This window comes from Anser cygnoides, chromosome 13 (genome assembly GCF_040182565.1).
Source record: "Anser cygnoides isolate HZ-2024a breed goose chromosome 13, Taihu_goose_T2T_genome, whole genome shotgun sequence".
Classification (NCBI taxonomy): domain Eukaryota; kingdom Metazoa; phylum Chordata; class Aves; order Anseriformes; family Anatidae; genus Anser; species Anser cygnoides.
The window spans coordinates 13383633-13402785 of record NC_089885.1 but is presented as its reverse complement, the minus strand read 5'-3'; the positions used below and the strand labels follow the sequence as shown (position 1 = coordinate 13402785).

Here is a 19153-nt window from a genome sequence, read left to right as displayed (position 1 = left end):
GTGTCTGCGGGGGAACGCTCTCCCGGTGCCTTTGTGTAAAGGTCCCTAAAATTTCCACTATGGCATAACTGGGCAGAGGTGACATGGTCTTTGGAAAAAGTGCCCTTGTGCTGTAGCCCACGGAAGAGCTTCTTTATTAACAAATCCTGAAGGAGGGTTGGTTATATTGTAGCCCTTGTTTTCAAGGTCACTCCTAATTATTTTTTTTTAATTGCAAGCTTGCTCCCAGATCTGACGTTGCAAATGAGACTTGCTGCAGGGAGCGTCCCCAAATGGCTGGAAATTGTGACATTTCATCTCGAGATTGCTCTGTGTCACCCTGCCACTCCTCTTTATCTAAGAGAAAAATAAGCTGTACAAACTGTCATACGCAGACTTTAACTGGAAGTCCCTAAAAAGAGAAGTCTTCGAGAAGAGACTGGTGCTCAGCCTGCAGCATATCGTAAAAGTACGGGGGGAGCAGGGAGATCGAAGCGTGACTGTGGCCAAAGGCTCCGGAGGAGTTTGATCTTTGTCCTTCACAGAGGAGCTCTTGAGGTCCTTGCCGAGAGAGGCCGTGGGTGTACAAAGCTTGCACAAGTGTTGGGGAGACCGGACAAGCACCAAGTGGGGAGCTGGTTGGGGAATACCGAGCGGGCCAACCACAGCAGGCTCAGGAAATCCTCCGAGTTAAAAATAGCGGGTGGCTGGGTGAGGATCACGCCGGGAGATCGCGTGTGAGTGCCTTGTAACTCTTTGCGGGTGGCTGCTGGGCTCCAGGGGGAAGGAGGGCCGTTCCTCCTGCCCTGTCTGCCCCCATCCTCGGGGGCGCTCTGAGCTGCGCTGTCCCGTGCTGTCCCTGCCGCGGTGAGGACTGGAGTTTGGGGCCAAAGGTTCTGCCACGAGGAAAAGAGCAACCTGCCCTGTGGGAGGGTGGGGAGGTGCTGCGGTCCCTGTCGGGGCAGGAAGGAGCTGGGGTTAAGCGGAGCCTTGGTGTGAACCTGGGGTGTTTTTCTTGCGGTCTGACTCCTCGCTGTGCCCTGTGCTGTGCGCACAACGCTGCTGCTCGTATACCTGTCCTGCCGCCGACCTGGCTGTGCCCTTTGTAACGCTAGAGAGGCTCCCCAGATTCAGCTGGGCAGAGCGTGCTGCTCAGGGGGATGTTCCCTCTCTGCCCGCGCCTGCTTGCAGGCAGGAGCAGAAAGGCTTGCGGGCAACGTACTGCTCAGAGACACCGTGTTGGAGGACTTGCGTGCTGGAAGACAAGTGCAGCCTCCCGTGACTGCCCATCAAAGAGCAGTTTCATGCCCTCCCCGGGTTGTTCCTGTGATTCTGGTTCCAGCCTGCTGGATTCTTCCACCTACGTCTGTCTTCGGTACGAGCAGGAGACCAGCAGCTCTGGGCAGCACAGGAGGGGTGAGGGGGTGCTTTGCCCCGCGTCCCGCACGCTCTGCCATCCCTTATTCCTTCCCTAGAGACAATGTCAAGGAGCAGAGCAGAGATGCCGGCCTCCGGTTGCTTGGAGCCCGTTCTTGAAAGCCCCAATTCTCCCCAAACCCTACCCCTACCAGACAGCCCCCTGGGTTAGCCCTGTCTGCCCTCGTTTGAGGGTGAGGACCCTCAGGGCGCTGTTCCTGGCGGGCAGAGCTCCTCCGCTTGGGCTCCGGTGATCCAGGCAGGGCAGCAGCGATGCGTGCGCTGTGCCCGTGTCAAGTCCCAGTCCTGTTTTTCCTGACCCGAGCGCGTGGAACAGCTTGTTCTCTATTGTCTGTTAACCCTTACAGAGGCGCTTAATCTTGTTCTCCTTTGTTCTGCGTTGGCTGTGCTCGGCAGGGTCAGGTCCCTGCTTTGGGTTTAGGGGCAGAGCTGCGCTGAATAACTCCGTGCTCCGTGGGGCAGAGCCTGTGACGGAGTTAATTGCCGAGTGATGACGGCCCTCCCCTGCTGAAGATCTGCTCCCATGAGCTATTTAAGCCTCTGTTTCTTGTATCTCCGTGCCGATCAGATTAGCCAGTGCCAGGAAACAGACCGTGGCCTGCTTGCTCTTGAATGCACCCTTTTTCCTCCTTACCTGTTTATCCCAGTCAAGCCACTTCCCGCTCCACCTTGGTTCTTTTATTTAGTTTTGTTTCTTCCTTTTCATTTTCGGTCTCATTCTGGCTCGTCTCTCCCTGAGGCTGTCTCGCTGCGTTTTGACACCCAGCCTTAACTCTTAACAATAGACCAAATTCCGTTCCCTGCCGCGGTGCGGGATGCTCTGCTGGCAGCGTGTTGGTGCACTGCGCCCCTCTGCTCTGCCATGTCGTGCTTTTCTCGCTCTTGCTTTTCTCCGCAACGCTCGTCCTGCTGTGACTTGGATTCCCCTTAACGTGCAGAAGTAGAGGTCTCAGGTTCACTGGAGCTACTGAAGGTACTCGTCTTTGCAGCAAAGAAAAGGAAACGTGGCCAGGAGGGGAGGGCGTTCTCTGCTCGTGTGGCTAAGAGCTGCTCGGCTGCGATCGATCCCTGTGGCAGGCATCACGCTGGTCTTCTCCACTTCGGACTCTCCTGCTCTCTTGCTGCTGATTTCAGTAAGAGCTTTGCTGTTGCAAAAACAAACAAACTCGACACCCCCCAGCCTCCCAGGACCAAGCGTTCCAGCCTGGCCGTGTGCCCTAAAACAGGCCCGTCCCCTGTCTCTTGCAAAGCCCCACCTTTATCCTTATTCTAAAAATAAAATGCAAGGACATTCCTTCCTAGTTACCCTGGTCTGTTGTTGTGACCTCATTAGACTTTCCCAATAGAAAATTTCATTGAACTCCTCTATGAGTGGTGAAAACAAACAAGACCATTTGACTTCCTCTGGAAAAAATGCAGCTATATCACAGGGAACTGCAGGGAGCCAAATTTCCACAGCCGAGTTTGTGCTGTATGCATATGTTCCCTTGTATGCATTTTGTAAACAAAGTTATCTTCACACTTAGAAGAATTTAAAACAATTTTTGTCCTTTAGATCTGAACTGATTTGCCTCCCCCATTTGAAATAAATAGCTTCTGTAAAGTTATAAGGAGCAGAGTGGCTCTACCTGGGCTTGCAAGAAAAGAGGCTTTTTTTCCTCCAGACCCCTGAGCTAAGTATATTTTTGAGGCTTATGTACGTGCATGTACGTAGGAATGATAGCCAGGTGATGGATTGCTAAGCCACATCATAAATTCAGTTTGTCGGACACCTTTGATTACCTCCTCTGCACTCTGCCCGTAATCATTCTCCTTCAAACACCCTTCTAATGTTCTTAACAGCAGCCAATTAAAACAAAGACTCCTCTTGCCATCTATCCCCTCTTCCCTCTGCCATCACCCAAGCTCCTTCTCCTAGGGGAAGGAAATAAATGCGCTGATGGAGGTTCTGAGCGCGTGCTCAGGGCTTGGGGGAATATATCCCTGTTTAGTTTTCGTCTGCTGCTTTTAAAGTCAGCAGACAGGCACCAAACAAAGCAGGGGTGGGTGCTTGTGTGTCTGCATTGCTGCTGACCCGAAGTAGCTGGGGGCTGCGGGGTGCTGGCAGGAAGGACGGGGCAGGCAGAAGGCACCACTCATCTGGACACAGACTCTGGCTAGCCGGAGCCCACCTCCCGGTTCTGATTCAGTGGTTTCGTATGGAGTCAGATGTTTTCTGGAAGAAAAGAATGCCGCAGGTGCTATGTGGGAAACTGGAAGTAATTCAGGTCACCAAGCCTTCCATGGGGGAGAAGCTGGGGGCCATCACGGTGTGGACGCAGGAAGGTGAGATAACTGAAGGTTTGAGGACTTCAGCTGAAGTCCGTGACTCAGGCATCTTAGAGACAAGGGAGGATGTTCAGTCACTGGAAAGTTGATTCATCTACCTGGCAGTGAGATGAAGAGCAATGAATAATAGATTTTGGGGTGTGTGGAAGGCAAGAGAGGCCAACGCGCTAATTCTAAACAGCTTGGAAAGCGCCTCAAGGGTGGCTTTGACTTCTCCTTGCCTTTTTTCAGGGCTTAGCTCTGTCGGCTCCCCTCTGTGCAGACCCCCAACCATTCCCTGTCCCATGGGAACACCAGGCGGGCAGCCCCTGGAGCCTAGCCGAGCAGGTGGCACTGGATGCCAGAAGTACACTTCCAGAACTGGCACCTAAACCTTCCACGTGCCTCTCGGCTTGGCTCTTCCCCCCACGTGTGCTGCAGCAGTGCTTCCCTGCCATGCCAGCAGGGTGTTTATTGCTGTGCAAGCAAGACTGGAGCTGTTGGACATGCCTTTCATCCTGTTGCAGCCTGCTGGATTAATGGGGCAGGTGTGTGTGCGTGCTTTCCCCTCCTCCCTTTCTATATCCTGTTTCACGCTGTAATGGCCACGGGGTCCGAGCGATCGCTTCATCTAGTACTTACACAGCCCTTACCGCAGGCATTTCTTAATGCCCAGTTGCTGTTCCTGGGTTTCACGTGCCAAACGTCGTGGTGGGGATAAGGAAGTAGCAGCCTCCATTTGCAGGGAGATTGAGCAACTTGCCCGGTGTCACTGCTGGCACCCACGGCTGGGGTGGGGTTTGGGGCTCTGTCTCCAGAGTCTGGCACTTGCAGACTGGAGCACCTTTCCTGTGACAACAGCAGGTGTGAAAATAATGCCTCTGGGGCTTTGGGACGAGGCTGCTCCAGATTTTCGCTAGCACGTGGAAGTGGAAAGTAAGCTCTTAGCTGTCGGTACGTTTGCTTTTCCTGGTTTCCTCTATGTTTTTTTTTTAATCCTGAAAGAAATTATTCTAATTATCTTGGATGCTTCTGTTGCCTCTCTTTCCATTTCCTTCTGTCATTGCATATTTGATTTGCTACCTGAAGATGCTGTTACAGGTTCGAGCTGAGGAATAATTCAAGGCTTTCCTTTTCCTGGGTCCCGAATCATTTCACAAATGATTCTTCAGTACCTTTGTATGCTCTGTGCCCTTCTGCGTAGCTCAGAAGTGACAGGTACGGTCAGTATTGCGCATGGCTCCTCATTGTATAACGCATCGTGTAATTCGGATGGACTTGAATGTAGTAGCATAAAGACTTTGGAGGCCTGCCCTGTGCGAAGGGGAAAATTACTGTCTGGCCCAGAGCAATGGCTTTGTGATGACTGCATTGTGTTCTGGTGCTCTGTGTTTGTACCAAACTGGTTCACTGCCAGGTTACTTACGGCTTATCCAAGCGCTCAGTACAAAGAATGTCGAAAGAAAAACTATTTTTTGTTTTCTGCGAATTCCTCCAGCTGGGAGAATTCAAACCGCTGTCCAAGTGGCTGTGTCCTCTCTCTGCAGGCCTGTTTTCACCAGGTAGGGCACGGCTAACGCGGTACTGTGTGAATCTACGTGGGGGGGGAGCACATTTACTTTGAGGAGGTGCAGCACGAGACCTGGAAGGGAACTGCCTCCCTGTTATTCCCCTGGAGGCAATGGCTTGCCTCTCGGAGAAAATCCGTCTCCTGGAGCACCAGGCTTGGCATAATTGGCAAGTCCAGAGCGGGCTGGCCGTAGGCAGGACTGTGCTGACCCTGCAGCGTTTTTCCGCAGCTCTTTCTTGCGAGGAGGCTTCGCCTCACTCCTGCAAGACCCGCCGCCCCTCCGTGTTGCAGGTGTGCAAGTCGTCGTTCCCCGTGGCCGTCCTCTGCAGTGGGCCGTCGGCTCTGAGCCTGGGGAGCAGACGCGGGGGCTGTGCCGGGGGGCGCAGTGCTGGCACCCAGCAGGCCGTCCCCCGGGTCGGAGGGGAGCAGCGGGGCCGTGCAGTGGGAATGTTTTAGGCGCGAGGCCGTGCACGTGGGCAGAGGCACCCGTGGAGCGCCACACCTGCCGAGCCTGCCCCGTGCAGTAAGGCTGCCGCCTTCCTGAAGCTCAAGGCCGCCTGTGCAGCGCTCCGAATGACCGAACCGGCCTCGTATTTCAGTACTTCTGCTCTTTCGTGGCATACATTGTCTGGCTCAAGGGCTACGGCCGTGCTCGAAGCTTAGGAAGGGCTCGGAGGTCACTGTTGCCAGCAGGATCCCACAAAGGGCGATTCAGTAAAGGGATTCCTTCCCGTCGGCCGTGTCCCTGTCGGCCTGCCCCAACACGCGCGGACACTTAGCTGATTGGCAAGGACCTTGGGGGTTTCTTGAGCACTGAGCAGGATAATCAGATAGATTGTGGGATACATCTGCTTGATCCTATTTCTTATGATTACGTGGTGGGGAACAAGCCTTAATGAGCCTTGGCCTTTCCTGTCTCCTCTGTAAATCTGTTTGACTCAATTGAGCTCTCTTTTGTGTGCGACATCTCTCTTTGTGCTTGGAGATGGAAGCATCTACCTCTGAAGCTGGCTGTGCTTTGAGCTGGGCTGTGGATTAGCTGACCTCCAGAGATCCCTGCCAACTTTTTTTTTTTCCCCTTTCTTTTTTTGTGTTTGCAGATGGTGTAATTGTGGTCCTAACCCCTTCCTAGCAGTGCTGGCAGTGGAGGGGATTTTAGCACCAGCTCACAGCAGCATCACGGCTGTTTTCTGTGCAACAGAGGAAATGTTGCTTGTGGGTTAACCACCTCGCTCTAACGTACTCCCTGGCCCTTGGTCCCAGGAAGCTGCCTCCCATGTGCTGGAACGATGCTTGAGCAACGCTCCCGCTTCACTGCCTGCACAGCAGAGCATCCCTGGGGAACACCCGTACCTCACCTCGGGGTGCAGGCCGTCTCCATCACTCGTAGCAGAAAGCACCACAGTCCTGTCCTCCAGCTGGTCCCAAATAAGCTGATCGGAGGGAATCAAAAACCCGCAAGAACAAAGATGACTGTGGTGGTGGGGTTGCTAATTCTAACAGTAAAGCTATTCAGCAAAGCAGGGAGAAGTTTCCTTTGCACCGCTGTACCGCATGCGGCCCTGAAACACCCTATGGAAAGGCATTTGTTCTGCTAGGCACACATGCGGGTCCGCTATAGTAGCTTCTCTCGCTTTGTTCAGAGGCAAACAAATAAACAAAAAAGATCCTTAAACTGCAATACGTTTGTAATACCTTTTTGTCTTAGAATTTCCCAGCAGATAGCGGCAAATAGCTGTAAGCCTTTGGAAGCATTTTGGAGAAGAGCTAGTCCTGCAGGAGCGAAGGGGAGAGGTGTTCTTTGAACTTGAACTGGACAGAAGGTGGTGGAGGTTGGTGATGAAGAAAAACGGATTATGAGGATTTCAGGTGGCTGAGGGAGTAGGAGCGCCGCAGGGAAGAATGATAGATTCCAGAAACAATTTTTTTTCCCCCAGATGTTTCATTAGATTTGGCAATTATTTTTCCTGTGATTGTTTGCTGCAGGTTTTTAATGTGAAGAATTGCATGTGTGTAATGGAGGATAAAGTTCCCAAAGTTTATTTATATTTTTCTCTGCACTGAAGCACTTCCCTCCCTCACAGTGCTTTATTTTATCTGATGTCTTTTTGTCCTTCTCCCAGTAAGAGAAGTGCCTAGGTCAGCCTAGGTCATGCCAGAGCCATTATGAGCAGCGTGTAGCATCCAGGGGCGGGTGATGGATGATCCATTTTCCCGAGGACACCAGCACAAAGCACAGTTGTCCCTGCAGAGCACCACGTCTGTCTTCTGGGGTGCCATAAATCCTTTAGCGAGGTGCTTCTTGGCGAGCTTTCCAAGACACGGGATGCGATACGTGCAACTGCAGCCGCTGAGGAACGGGAGGATCTTCCTCGTGCTGCTCTTTCCGTAGAGGTCGTGACTTGGTAACCCACGCTCTGTAAAGTTACTCCAAGCCGTAGACGTGAGCGAGTGTGGGGCAACAGGGCTGAGCTGTTAGCGGCTCTCGGAGTGTGGTATTTACATGCCCAAGCATCCGGCTGTCGTGCACAGCCACTTCTGTCATTGGGTTGTATCCTGTCAGTGAGGCTTTTGCGTTGCAGCAGCGCTGGGGGTGTTTTATTTGTGTGTGTGGTTTCTGGGTTTGTCTGGCCTTTTGTGAACAGACAGCAATGAGGGCTGAAGCTGGCTCTTGGGCACACAGCGTGAGCCTTGGTGATTCATGGCCCCCAACGTCTGCCATTAGGCCTCGAACGGAAACTTTCCATGCGTGGCCACAGTAGAGAATCTGCTCTTTCTGTTTAACTGGGAGAAGGAAAAAAAGTCTTTTTTTTTTTTCTCTTTTTTTACTAGCTATGAAGGTCTACCATAAATTAAGTAAACTGTTCCCTGAGGGAGAAAGTGTCCAGGTACAGACTGTTCGCAAAGGAAATATTCAAAGTGTCTACTGAGCTCCTAAAGTGTTTGCTTTAAAGTATAAGAGCCAGAGCGATAAACAGAATATTTTCTTATTTGAAAGCAAAAAATACCTCTTGCAGGTGGCAGAAAATACATGGACCTTCTTCAGACTGTATCCCGCAGCCCGTGAAGTGCAGAGGCAAGGAGCAGGAGCTGTTGGGAAGCCGATCCCTCTGCTCCTAGCACACGGGGTGTGCGGGCCTGGGGAGGGCACCCAGCCCGCTGCCTACACGCTGCTGGCACTGGCACAGGAATTTGAGTCTACAGCAACTTGAATGCTGCTGATTTTTATGTGATGTAGGGTAAGAGCCCTGCTAATCTGGACTTCAGTAGTGGAGGATCCGTGCCTTGTTCTTACGGGGGTTATTTTGGTGGTACAGCCTTGCCAGTTGCACTTGTGAACCAGTCCCAAGAGAAGCAGAGCTGCTCTGTGATCCAGTCGTGGCAGTGCCTCACTTGCCATGGGCTCTTGTGAGGCTCAAGCTGAATTTCTTTCATGTCAGACAACTGAACTAATGTCATCGTGTTCCTGGCTCGGTAGGTCCTGAATGAAGATACATGAGTTTTCGTTTTTCCCCTCACTGACTGTGAAAGCTCCCTACAAATGTGACTTACCTTTTGTCATGCGTGACTGCCAATAAACGTGCCAGTGCGGCACTCCCCAGCAAAATCTTGTCTTTGGCTGTGCCCTTCTGGTTCCCCTGAAGAACAAGATGCAGCTTCCCATGTCCTTCTTTATTCCTGCTGTGAAAGTGGAGGAGAAAGAAAACTGGGGAAGATGCTCAGGCTTGGTTTTCTATGGGTATGCGAAAATCCTGTTGGATGTGTTCAACATCCAGTGTTCTGAAGGCCTTTGTTTCTCTTTCAGAACAAAATAGTTCAACGTGCTATTTTTATTGTTCCTGTTTCTCTTTGCCATGCAGTATTTCCAGGAACACGTCGTTTATTTGGAAGATATTTTTTGTCGCTGAAATCATGTCGCTTCAGTCTGAAGGAGGGGTTTCACCACCCCGGCTTACCCAAGGAGGCAGGAGTGGTGCACTAAGCTTCTCTGCACCCGTCAGAGTGCAGTGAAACGCCAAGGTTACAGAATCATCTATAGGTGCAAGGGCTGAAGAGTGACGGTGTCATTTGTGCTGTCAGATGAATTTAGTTCTTCGAGGAAAAAAACATAGGAAAAAAAAAATAGAGTTTTGCTGGCTGAAGAGCAAAGTTTATTGCTGCAGTGAAACAAGGTATTTACCCATCCAGGCTGGCTTGGTCTGAGCTTTCAGGGACAACGACTCGCAAAACTGCGGAAAGTGTGCTGCTGTCTGGCAGTACAGAGCCGAGCTCAGACTCATGGGGACGTGTCCTTCGTCCCTCTGGTAAGTGCTGGTGGCTCGTGTTGAGGAAAGGAGCACGGAGAGTGCCGGCTGCAGCAAAGAAAACATCGCTGGAGCTTGGCTTTGAGAAAGCTCCAGTGCCCCCTCACTGTCTGCCCTGGCTCCCTTCAGCTGAAGGGAGATAGCTGCCGTTCTCCCTCACCAGGGCTGTCGGCTTGGATGAAAGCACTTCTGCTTCTCAGCCGAGCAGTCATGACCTGGAAATTGTTGAGGAACAATTAATGCGGAACCCCACCTTGCTGCTTTTACTGAGTCACTTTTGTATTTCTGCAGGAGAAAACAAACAAACAAAAAAAAAAAAAAACAGAAAAAAGGAGGGGGGGGGGAGACGAGACTGACCCAACTCCTTACAGGGCATCGTTTATACATGGAAGCTGCTTGAATCCACCCTGTCACATAAATTACCATCTCCGAACCTGGCTGTCAGGAAGCATGCTCACGAGCTGACATCCATGGGGGGTGGCAGTGGAAGGGGATCGGTTTCATGGGAAGCAGGAGGAATTCAACCGTTGAGTGAATACGCTTGTCCTCACGTTACCTCAAGCGGCGAGGGCATCTCGGTCCTGCCAGAGGCAAGCTCCGGTGTGACCTTCGCTCATCGCGCTGCCCTTGTCCTGTTCCCTTCGGTAGCCGCAGGACCGGGTCTGACGTCTGGAGCAAGCCCCCATCCTGCTGCATTTCAGGCAATTAGCGCCTGGCCCAGCAAGAGGCCCTGGAGCAGGGGCGTTAGGGTTATTGTTTCCTTAAAGGGATAAAAAAAAAAACCACTGGCCTTTCTCTCTTTTGCTGCTTTTTTTTTTTTTTTCCCAGCTTTGCTGCTGCTGCAGTTGCAACTGGATGGGTCCATCTGGTAGTGGAGGAGCTGAGCTCTGCCAGACAAATCTGGCTCGCTGAGCAGCAGCGCTGGGAAGGGTTCAAAAGGCAGCACCTACCCTTTGTTGTATTTCCTGCAAGCTAACGAAACCAGTGTTTTGTGGAGCTACTTTGTAACCTTGTTATGTTGGTTTTGGCATGGATGCTTTTATTCCTCCTGTTTGAAGTAAGTGGGAGAACAAAGTGACTGAAATGCCAATTCCAAAAAAAAAAAAAAAAGGGTAATACAGAGTTGTAAAGATGTACCGTGGTGAGAATGGTTGCAATTGTTTGCTGCCAGGAGTTGAAACGCAGGGAAGTGAAACTTGGTAGCGTCAGGGGTGGGTTTCTGTCAGATGTTTTTATCTTCTGGCTGCCTGCACGGAGTCTCACTGCAGTGTTACGAAGGCTCTGTGTGATGTCAGCCTACAAAGCACACGTTTTAGGCTTTCCCCGTGGCCACATGGAGAGGGAATTTGCAATAATCCAAACATTGACAGAACCGTATTTGTTGACTTGCAGAAAATCCTAGCTCGTGCTCCTCTGGGCTGCAAGCGCGTAAGCCTGAACGCGATGACTTCTGTCTGCGCTTGCTGCTCTCCCGGCCTCAATAAACCTGGGAACCAGATTCATTTATTTAGGCCCCGATTCAGCAAAGCACTTAGGTACAGGCTTCAGCTCTCTCCTTCCCAGTCAGCCTGTCGGTGTGCTCCGAGTGAAGCGTCTGCGCTCTCCTGAGCGCGTAACAAGCGTGCGCCTCGCCTGCGCTTTGCCCTTTGTCAAGCGGGCAGCAAAACTGATGCCCTGGTATTATTAACGTGATTTATTTAGCTCCCCCAGTAGAGGAGCCCTCGTGCTAGGGTCTGAGATGGCAGTCTGCCCGCCTGCAGAGGTGGGTGGTTCCCGCGGCACCGAGTATTCCTTGTGTCCTGCTCTTGCCCATTGAGCGGACCGTAGTGCCCTTCTGCAGGGCGTGGGGCAGGGGTCCCCTTTCTGTTTCCATCAGCAGAACATCAACAAGTGTTTCTTCATAGTCTTTTTTTTTTTTCCGTAATGGTTTTAAGAGAAAACATCAGTCGTGTCACGTGCATCGGAGTGTTTTGGTCTCTGTAGCTTAGCGTTTCCTAGGCTTCACGCGGCTTACCTTCCATTAACGTGCTTCTCCTCGTCGCGAGGGTTCTCAGAGCAGCTTGCGGCACGCGTGTACCTGTGCGCCTGTAGAGCCCGCGTGTGCACACGTGTGTTCCTCAGTTACACGGGCGACAGCAAGGTGAACGTTTCCTTTGTTGTGGCCTTAGGGATTTCTCAGGGCGAAGGTGCTAGGAAGTGGCAGTTGCGGTGCTGCCGGTACGCCTGGCCTAGCTGCGTGAAGCTCAGAGCCTCGCTTCCCCAGGAGCGTGAGGCTGCGGAGCAGGCAGCTCATCCACAAGATTTCAGTCTGCTCGGAACAGCTCCTGAGAGCATTCCTTCTAATCCCCACCCATATTTGACCTGTTCTAGCTCGTTTTGAAGAGCTGCACCCAGCCTGTCCCTAGCTCTCTGCAGAAAGTTTTAGCGCGGCTTTTCCCGTGTACTGAGCTCATCCGGACCGGGAGCCCAGAGATCAGCGAGGGGGATTCGTGTATAGATTTGCCCCACTCGCAAAATCAGAATTGATTGAGAGCATCTCTGTTTCTTACGAAACCCAGAAGACGTGAGCGTGGCTAGATACGCTTTTTTCCTTTGCTTTGAAGTTTAAAACATGCCTAGCAAATCTGATCTTTGCAGTCTGTTCCCCACCTGATGTGCGAAAATGCAGAGGTCTTTCCAGAAGCATGGGTTCGCTGAATCTTTGTGCTGAGGGTGCCATCCTGGACGCAGAGATCTGGGCAGTTTCTGTAACGAACTTGACTCTAATTAGCCTAGAAAATACTTGTAATGTAGGTTTAGCCAATGTTGTTTTTAATGTGAAATAATTCAATCCATGAATCAAACAGCCTCCCTGCCCCACCCCCTACAGCTGATGACAGCATCTTCCCACACTCCTTCCTTGGTAGCATTGACTGTTCCAGCTCCAGTAGGTTTCAGTTACCAATCAGCGTAATTGCAATAACACACCAATAATAAGAGGAATTTAAGCTTCCTTTTCTTGTAGTTGAAGGCTCTTCTTGCAGAAGTTTGAAGCCTTAATAGCAGTCACGCGAGCAACACGCTGCGCCCGTTAAGTGGCTGCAAGGGGGGACGGCAGCACTTCAGGGGGATGAAGGGCTGGGTTTGGGGGACTCAGCCCGGTCCTATCAGGTGGCGGTGGTACCTCAAATATGAGAGTGGAAAACTCTTAAGGATGGCTTAACATTTCAGTGGATGCCAAGGACACCTTGAATAGGGGTGTTCTGGGAATCGCTTGCTGTGTAACGCAAGTTGCTGGGATCGGAGTAATCAGAGCTGTCGTTAGTCTCGCAGAGAAGCACGGCTGTGAACAGCGAGTTAACATTTTCCCCTTGCGCGTGGCTCAAGTTTCCCCGTCAGGTTTGCTTTTTTGTTCTGCAGGTTCCAAATGTATAGAAGGCCCATGCGGACTGGTAGCTTGTGCTCAGGGGGCGTCCCAGTCCGCTGCTGGAGCAGCGCTGCCGCCTGCAACGGGTTAACCACGGCACCTTGGAGCGGTCGGAGCAGCTCCTTCTGCTTTGTATACAAGAGAGCCACCGGCTGCTCTTCCTGCCAGCACGCTTCCTACAGAAGGGGGGAAGGAGGGGGGAAGACGAATGGAAAAAAAATACACATATCGAGAAAGACCGAGCGGCGAAATGTCCCTCCTTTGTCTGGAAGGGCTGCCCGCTGGTGCCGCTCCCGGCCGGCCGCCTCTTGGCGGAGGCTCGCGGGCAGCCGGGGGGTCGCAGCCACGGGTGTCGGGGCGTGGGGTGCCCGGTGGGGTCGCTGGGTGGGTGGGTTGGGTGGGTGGGTGGTGGCCCAGCGGGGCTGGCAGCAGCCAGTGGTGCCCGGTGCCCGCCGCCCGCCGCCGAGCCGTGTCCTGGTAGCGCCGGCGGCGTCGGGCGAAGGCATTTTCTGTGCAGTGGGCACAAAAATGAACGTCTGCCAGAAGAGATCGATGTGAAACCTTCTCCTTTATTGGGTGGCTGCCCAGGCCTTGTGCTGCAACAGTAAATCTAATTGGTTGCTTCCTCCTCCCATGCGCAGCTTCGTGTGGGAAATGCCCTTTTTATCTACAATGGCTGACTGCGCAGTGCCGCACTGCCAGTGCCTGGGGAGCCCCTCGCCAGCGAGTACGGCTGCTGCTTACGGCTCGAGTTCGGAAAGGGGGCGATTGTCTTGTTGTAGCTGATTCTATTTCTCTTTTTCCTGCAGGTTGCTGAAAAGTGCCTTTCCTGAAGCCACCGCTGCTTGGATTTCTGTCTAGGGCTGCCTCTCTCTTCCCCCCTTTGCCCCCCTTTCTTTTTAATTTGGCGTTGCTTGCAGTTCATACCCTGACGGCAACTCATCCATCCTCTTCCTTTTTTTTTTTTTTTTTTTTTGCTCCCCATTTACACACAGTTTGCTCAGCCATTTTTCTTCCCCGAGTATGTAGCAAATATTTTAAAAAAGGAGAAAAAAAAAAACCTAACATCCTTCTGCTTGTTTTGATGCTCGTGAACCGTAATTTTTAGAAGCAAGAAAAAGAAGGAAAAAAAAAAAAAAAGTTTTCCCCCTAAGGACCGAGACCATTCCACAAACTGAAGTGCTGCCAGCAGCATATGCTTTTTGCAAGAATAATTGAAACCATTAACTGGAGAGCACAGAATTCTTTTGAAAGTCTGCCAGTTATTTTCAAGTAACTTAGGCAGTGGCACAAAATATAACACTTATATTTTAACTTCTACAATTGCACTTTTAGGAGCTGGCCTCTAATTTGATTTTCAGTTGTTCTGATAAGATTTCTATTTTATGATTGGCTTTATGTTTAATTCTTGTTTAAACAAACACGATTTGACTTAAATGAAAACCTAAGTGCTGATGAATAGGAGTTCTACCAAAGCAACAAGTTAGTTATTTCTTCACGTTTAACTTGAATTCACTTTTTTACCCTTTTTTTAAAAAAAAAAGAAAAAAAAGATCAGCAGTAAATATTGCCCTGAAGAAGGGTGTGATTGCTTGCATTTTAATTTTTGTTTTTAATATGGCTGTAAACGTCTCCCTGGTTCGTGATACAAAATGGCTGACATTAGAAGTGTGTCGAGAGTTTCAGAGAGGTACTTGTTCTCGGTCTGATGCAGAGTGCAAGTTCGCCCACCCGTCACGGAGTTGCCATGTGGAAAATGGTCGAGTTATTGCCTGCTTTGACTCCCTAAAGGTGAGGACTGTCTAACACATGCATTACCTAAGCTCACTTGCTTTCCTTCTCTTCTGAATCACTCGGCGTGCTGGGATATGAGATGTATAGAACAACTGGTTTTTGTTCCGTTTCTGCGGAGAGGTTGCTGTTGGTGTGGGACGTAACTCCCGAAATCTGGGTTAGCCAGGAGTCTGCTTTTCCTTTGCTCAGTCTCATTCAAAAACTGGAAGTTTCAGACAGCTTTTTGTTTAGAAATCCTAGTGATAGTAGAAATAAGTGATGGGGGGGAGACTCTGCAGCAGTGCTGTTTTGATTGAGTCTGGCATCAGGTGCAATTGCATGAAGTGTCAGAGATCACAGGGGGAGAGAGAAGGAAAAAGAGGATTTCATCCAGAGCATTTTCTGATTTGTACCTCAGGTCTGATACAGTTCTCCTTGAAATGGAGAATTCATGTGGGCAGCAAATGAAACTGAAATGAGAAAAGTAGAGAACTGAAACCCACTGCTTTAATTTGTGTCCAGAGCACATTGGCTATGTATTCAGTGCAGGGATCTGAAATGTGCTTTTACTGAGCAGAAATAAAAGCAGCATTTTAAGATAATGAATCAGCTTTATGTGTATTTCCTGGAGACGGAGTTGCAATTGCACTCTACCACTGTCCTGTAGATGAGGAACAGGCAAAATATTTGGAGAGTGGTGCTCACAGGGAAAAAATGGCTGTTGGGAAAATGCATTCTGCAAAGGATATTAAAACATGATTGTTCTGCTAGTATTGTCTAAGTTAGAGCTGAGCCTTTTTGCTAGTGATCGTCTTTGTAAAGTCAATTTTGCAGGGAGTAAATGGTTCTTGGTTGCTTGTCACTGTCGCAGTTCCAGGGGTAACTTTCAAAACTCCTGAAATAGTCAGATTCTGAGTCAGGGCGGGTTGACAGGGGACCCGAGCATCTCTGGGTCACTTCACTGGAGGTCTCTGGAAAGGACTTTTTTTTTTTTTCCCCTCTCTCCTGAAAGTGGGGCCCCTCAAAGGTGTTTTAACTAGGATGATAAAAACCTTGAGATGTCATGGATAAGTGATTGCTTTTGAGAACTCTTGACATTGTGTTTAATGTTTTGATTTGAGTAATTAACCTGTTTGAATATCTAAAAGGAATCTGGTAAATTTTATAAGCTTAAAAATTTTCCCTTGAACTTCAACTGTTGCTTGAAAAGCTTTGGGTTTATTTTTATGAGCACAATGACTAACAGAACTGGTGGAATTATGTATGTGCAGGTTCAGACCAGGACTGGATCTGGTCTAACACGGGCTTACCCATTTTATTACTGTTTGTGGCTTCTTCATAGTTTCACTTCTGTTCCCTTTTACCAAGAAGTTCAAGCTTCCTATTTGCATTTGGTTTTGCTCTTTTTAATCTGAGTGTATACAATGACTTAGTTGTACAGTGACTTTCAAATGTTCATTTACATTGCTGGCTTGCTGACAGTAAGAGACAGAAATATTCTTTATCAGAGGGGGGAAAAAGTAATGTTCTTTATACCCTTGAAACTTCTTGAATTGTAGCCAGTGGCGGTGCAGATATTTTGAATGAGGAGATTAATATGTTTACGTTTTATAGCATTCATTTGTGAACCGAAAGGAGTGCTGTAAGGCCGTGTAAGATATTACCACGTCCTTTGCAGCACCTGCCCAATGCTTGCAGCTTTCTGAGGGGGGCACCCGCTGCGTAGCCACCCCTCTCGGTTTGGCACTGAGCTACCCTGAAAGCAGCGCCCAGTGCACGACGATTCCCCGGTGTGCGTACGGCGTTTGTAACGTGCCCAGGCCCTCTGCGCCGTGCCTTCCTCTTCCTCTGCGCTGCTCAGGCTGTGGGATGTGCAGGACACGTGTGTTCACAGCTCAGGTTCAAATCCCTGCTGCTGGCAAGAGCATGCACTTCTCCCGCATCAGCGCTGAGGAATGCGATGGGGAACACCGTGTTGAAAAAGGGGAAAAAGAGGAAAAAAAAAAAAAAAATCTGTTGGCTCTATTGGTATGGTCTCCTACAGCTCGGCTTGTTTCCTCTGTAACCGGCTGTTAATAATGTTCTCATTGCAGTTTTCTCCTGACACAGTAGCAGATGCCCAATGTGCGCTGGTTATGTGGCCTGAATTTTCATGGGAACAGGTTCTCCAGATTTTTCAGGCTCACGATAGCCCTGCAGAGGGCCAGCACTCCGCCTCCCAGGAATTACAGCTGGCAGAGAGCAGACTGTTCAGCACATGGCCAGGGGTTGCGGGGGGGGGGGGCTAGTTCTGCACCCCGTCTTCCCCCCCCACAGCCCTTCCTTCCTCCACCCCGCAACTCCTCTGTGTCGCCCCGTGGGTCCAGGTGCTCTCGTTGGGCAGAGCCTGGTTCTGCCATCCCGCTGAAGGGTGCAGCTCCCGGCCCTCGTGGCAGGTTAACAGGGGTGGCTAGGTGGATGTGTGAACGCACACCGCACGTTTCCCAGCGGAGATAACCGCCCTGGTGACTAAACGCCCGAACAATAGTCTTTCTGTTCTTGGCCCTTGCAAGCCCGGCTCCAGCCCTGTTTGCTGTGGTATCGAGGGGCTTGTGGTCACAACAGCGGCCTCCCTTACCGGGGGCAAGGGCAGCGTTACGCGCATGTCCGGAGCTGTGACCGCCTCTGCTGCCTGGGTGCATAACTATTCCCTGATAGCGGCTGCGATGCGTAGAAGTTCATCTTTGTCTCTCGCCACGCTGCTGCCTGCCGGGGGGGGGGGGGGAGGATTGTCAGCCCTCCGGCCCACCCCAGGGTTGGCCCAGCGTTGTGCTGAGGCCCCCCCGTTAACGCTGCTGCGTTCTCAGACCTGTTACAGGGAGGTTTTCCCCTGCCCGCCCTGTGCACATCTTTGTGTGCGCAGTTGCTCTTCCCCTCCGACAGCTGTTGAACACCAAACCCTCTCCTCTCCGGCGGAGGGCTTTATGACTGCTTAGTGCTCTTTTCATCTTTTCACGCCCTGCATTAGCCGAACATCTGTGTTGCTTTATTGGAGACAGGATATAGGATGCTTGCCGCTAATAAGTTTTCCCGTTGTCTTGCAGTCGCCCAGGGCTTTGTTCAGAGGTTGCTTATCTGCATCCATTGTGTAGTGCTGCTGCTTGTTTTTTCTCACAGACCTCTTAAGCCCGAACAATGCGTTCATACAGGAACTTCTGATAACCCAGCATACAATGGTTTCACCTCACCGGTCAGGTCACGCACAGCATCTATACGCTTACTGCATCTCTGTTGTTTTTTTTCCTTCCCCAGTCTCGCACAGCAGTTCTGCTTCTGTCGCAGTGGTGAGAGCAGCAGTGCTTCCAGAAGTAGTCAGAACGCTTTGCTGCGCGTTGGCTCACGTGTGAGGGTGTGCTACCTGTAAGCATGTAAAAAAAAAAAAAAAAAGACGGGGCTCTTGGTGAGGTAATGCAGGGGCTTCGTTGATGCGCCGGTGGGATTCACCAGCACGCGCTCTGCAGGAGCGATGTGTAGTTGTAGAAGAGCTTTGGTCGTGAAATATTTGGGTCTTGATTAGGTTGTAGGTGCAGGGCTTGGATCTTGTTGTCCCGGAACTGCGGTTCTTCGAAGGGGGAGTTTGCACATTTGTTCGCAACAGAAGGAACCTTTCTCAAGCAGATTGATACGAAATTTAAAAATAGTTCCTGTGAGAAGCTGTTCACAGATTTGAATGAGATGCCAAGAGATCTCTCACTCTCTACTCGCGCTCCCCCCCCCCCCCCCATTAGTCTTTAGGAACAGTGTTATTTGAATTAATTTGCCTGAATGGAAGGGCAAGTGTGCCCTGCTCGGTGAAGGGCAGCTCAGGGGTACCCAGTCCAGCTGCAGCCGCGCCAGCCCCGTTCCAGAAGGGACCACAGAGGCAGCTGGGCAGTGGCCAGTGCCCTGCAGTACCCCCTGGGCAGGTCCCACGAGGACACCTGGGCATTACTTAACAGGGCCATTGAAGAAGAAAGATGTGGTCTTCGTGAGGTGCCCTTCACATGCGGGGATGTCGGTACAGACGGCAGCAGACTCATTTCAGGACAACACCGTGGGCTCATCCTTTTCCAGAGGGAAGACCTTGCCGCCACCTCCCCCCCAACCCCAGCTGCTAGTTGGTGAGGTGGCGTGAAGTCTGTTATGTTTCGCTAAGGAACATTTGTTTTAGAAGCTCTAAAGTAGAAAATAACATTTGAGCAAAGGAGAAGACTGTACTGTCGTCGCTGTAAACTGAGATGCCCTTTGTGTTCATTCATCAGCTTTTCTCCCAGGCTCGGTATGCCCTGGCCCATGCATAGCTGGTGGTTTTTATAAGGGTCAGGACGTGGTTTGCTGGCTCATGGCAGTTCCTACAAA

At 50.9% G+C, this 19153-nt stretch overlaps 1 protein-coding gene across 11 annotated transcripts in view; it reads left to right on the top strand.

Moving 5' to 3' along the window:
* MBNL3 (muscleblind like splicing regulator 3) overlaps nt 1-19153 on the top strand; it is a 100551-nt gene that overhangs the window by 20942 nt on the left and 60456 nt on the right. For 7 of the 11 annotated variants that reach the window (XR_010834867.1, XM_048075021.2, XM_067005253.1 and 4 more), the window contains exon 2: nt 13813-14794. The exons of 3 other annotated variants lie outside the window; for them this stretch is intronic. Coding sequence is in view for 7 of the 8 variants with exons in the window: in XM_048075021.2 (XP_047930978.1) it covers nt 14621-14794 (174 nt within the window). In the remaining variant the exon portion in view is untranslated. Of the gene's footprint in view, nt 1-13711; nt 13731-13812; nt 14795-19153 lie in introns of those variants that run through there. One more of the 11 variants, XM_048075024.2, reaches the window with a different exon arrangement.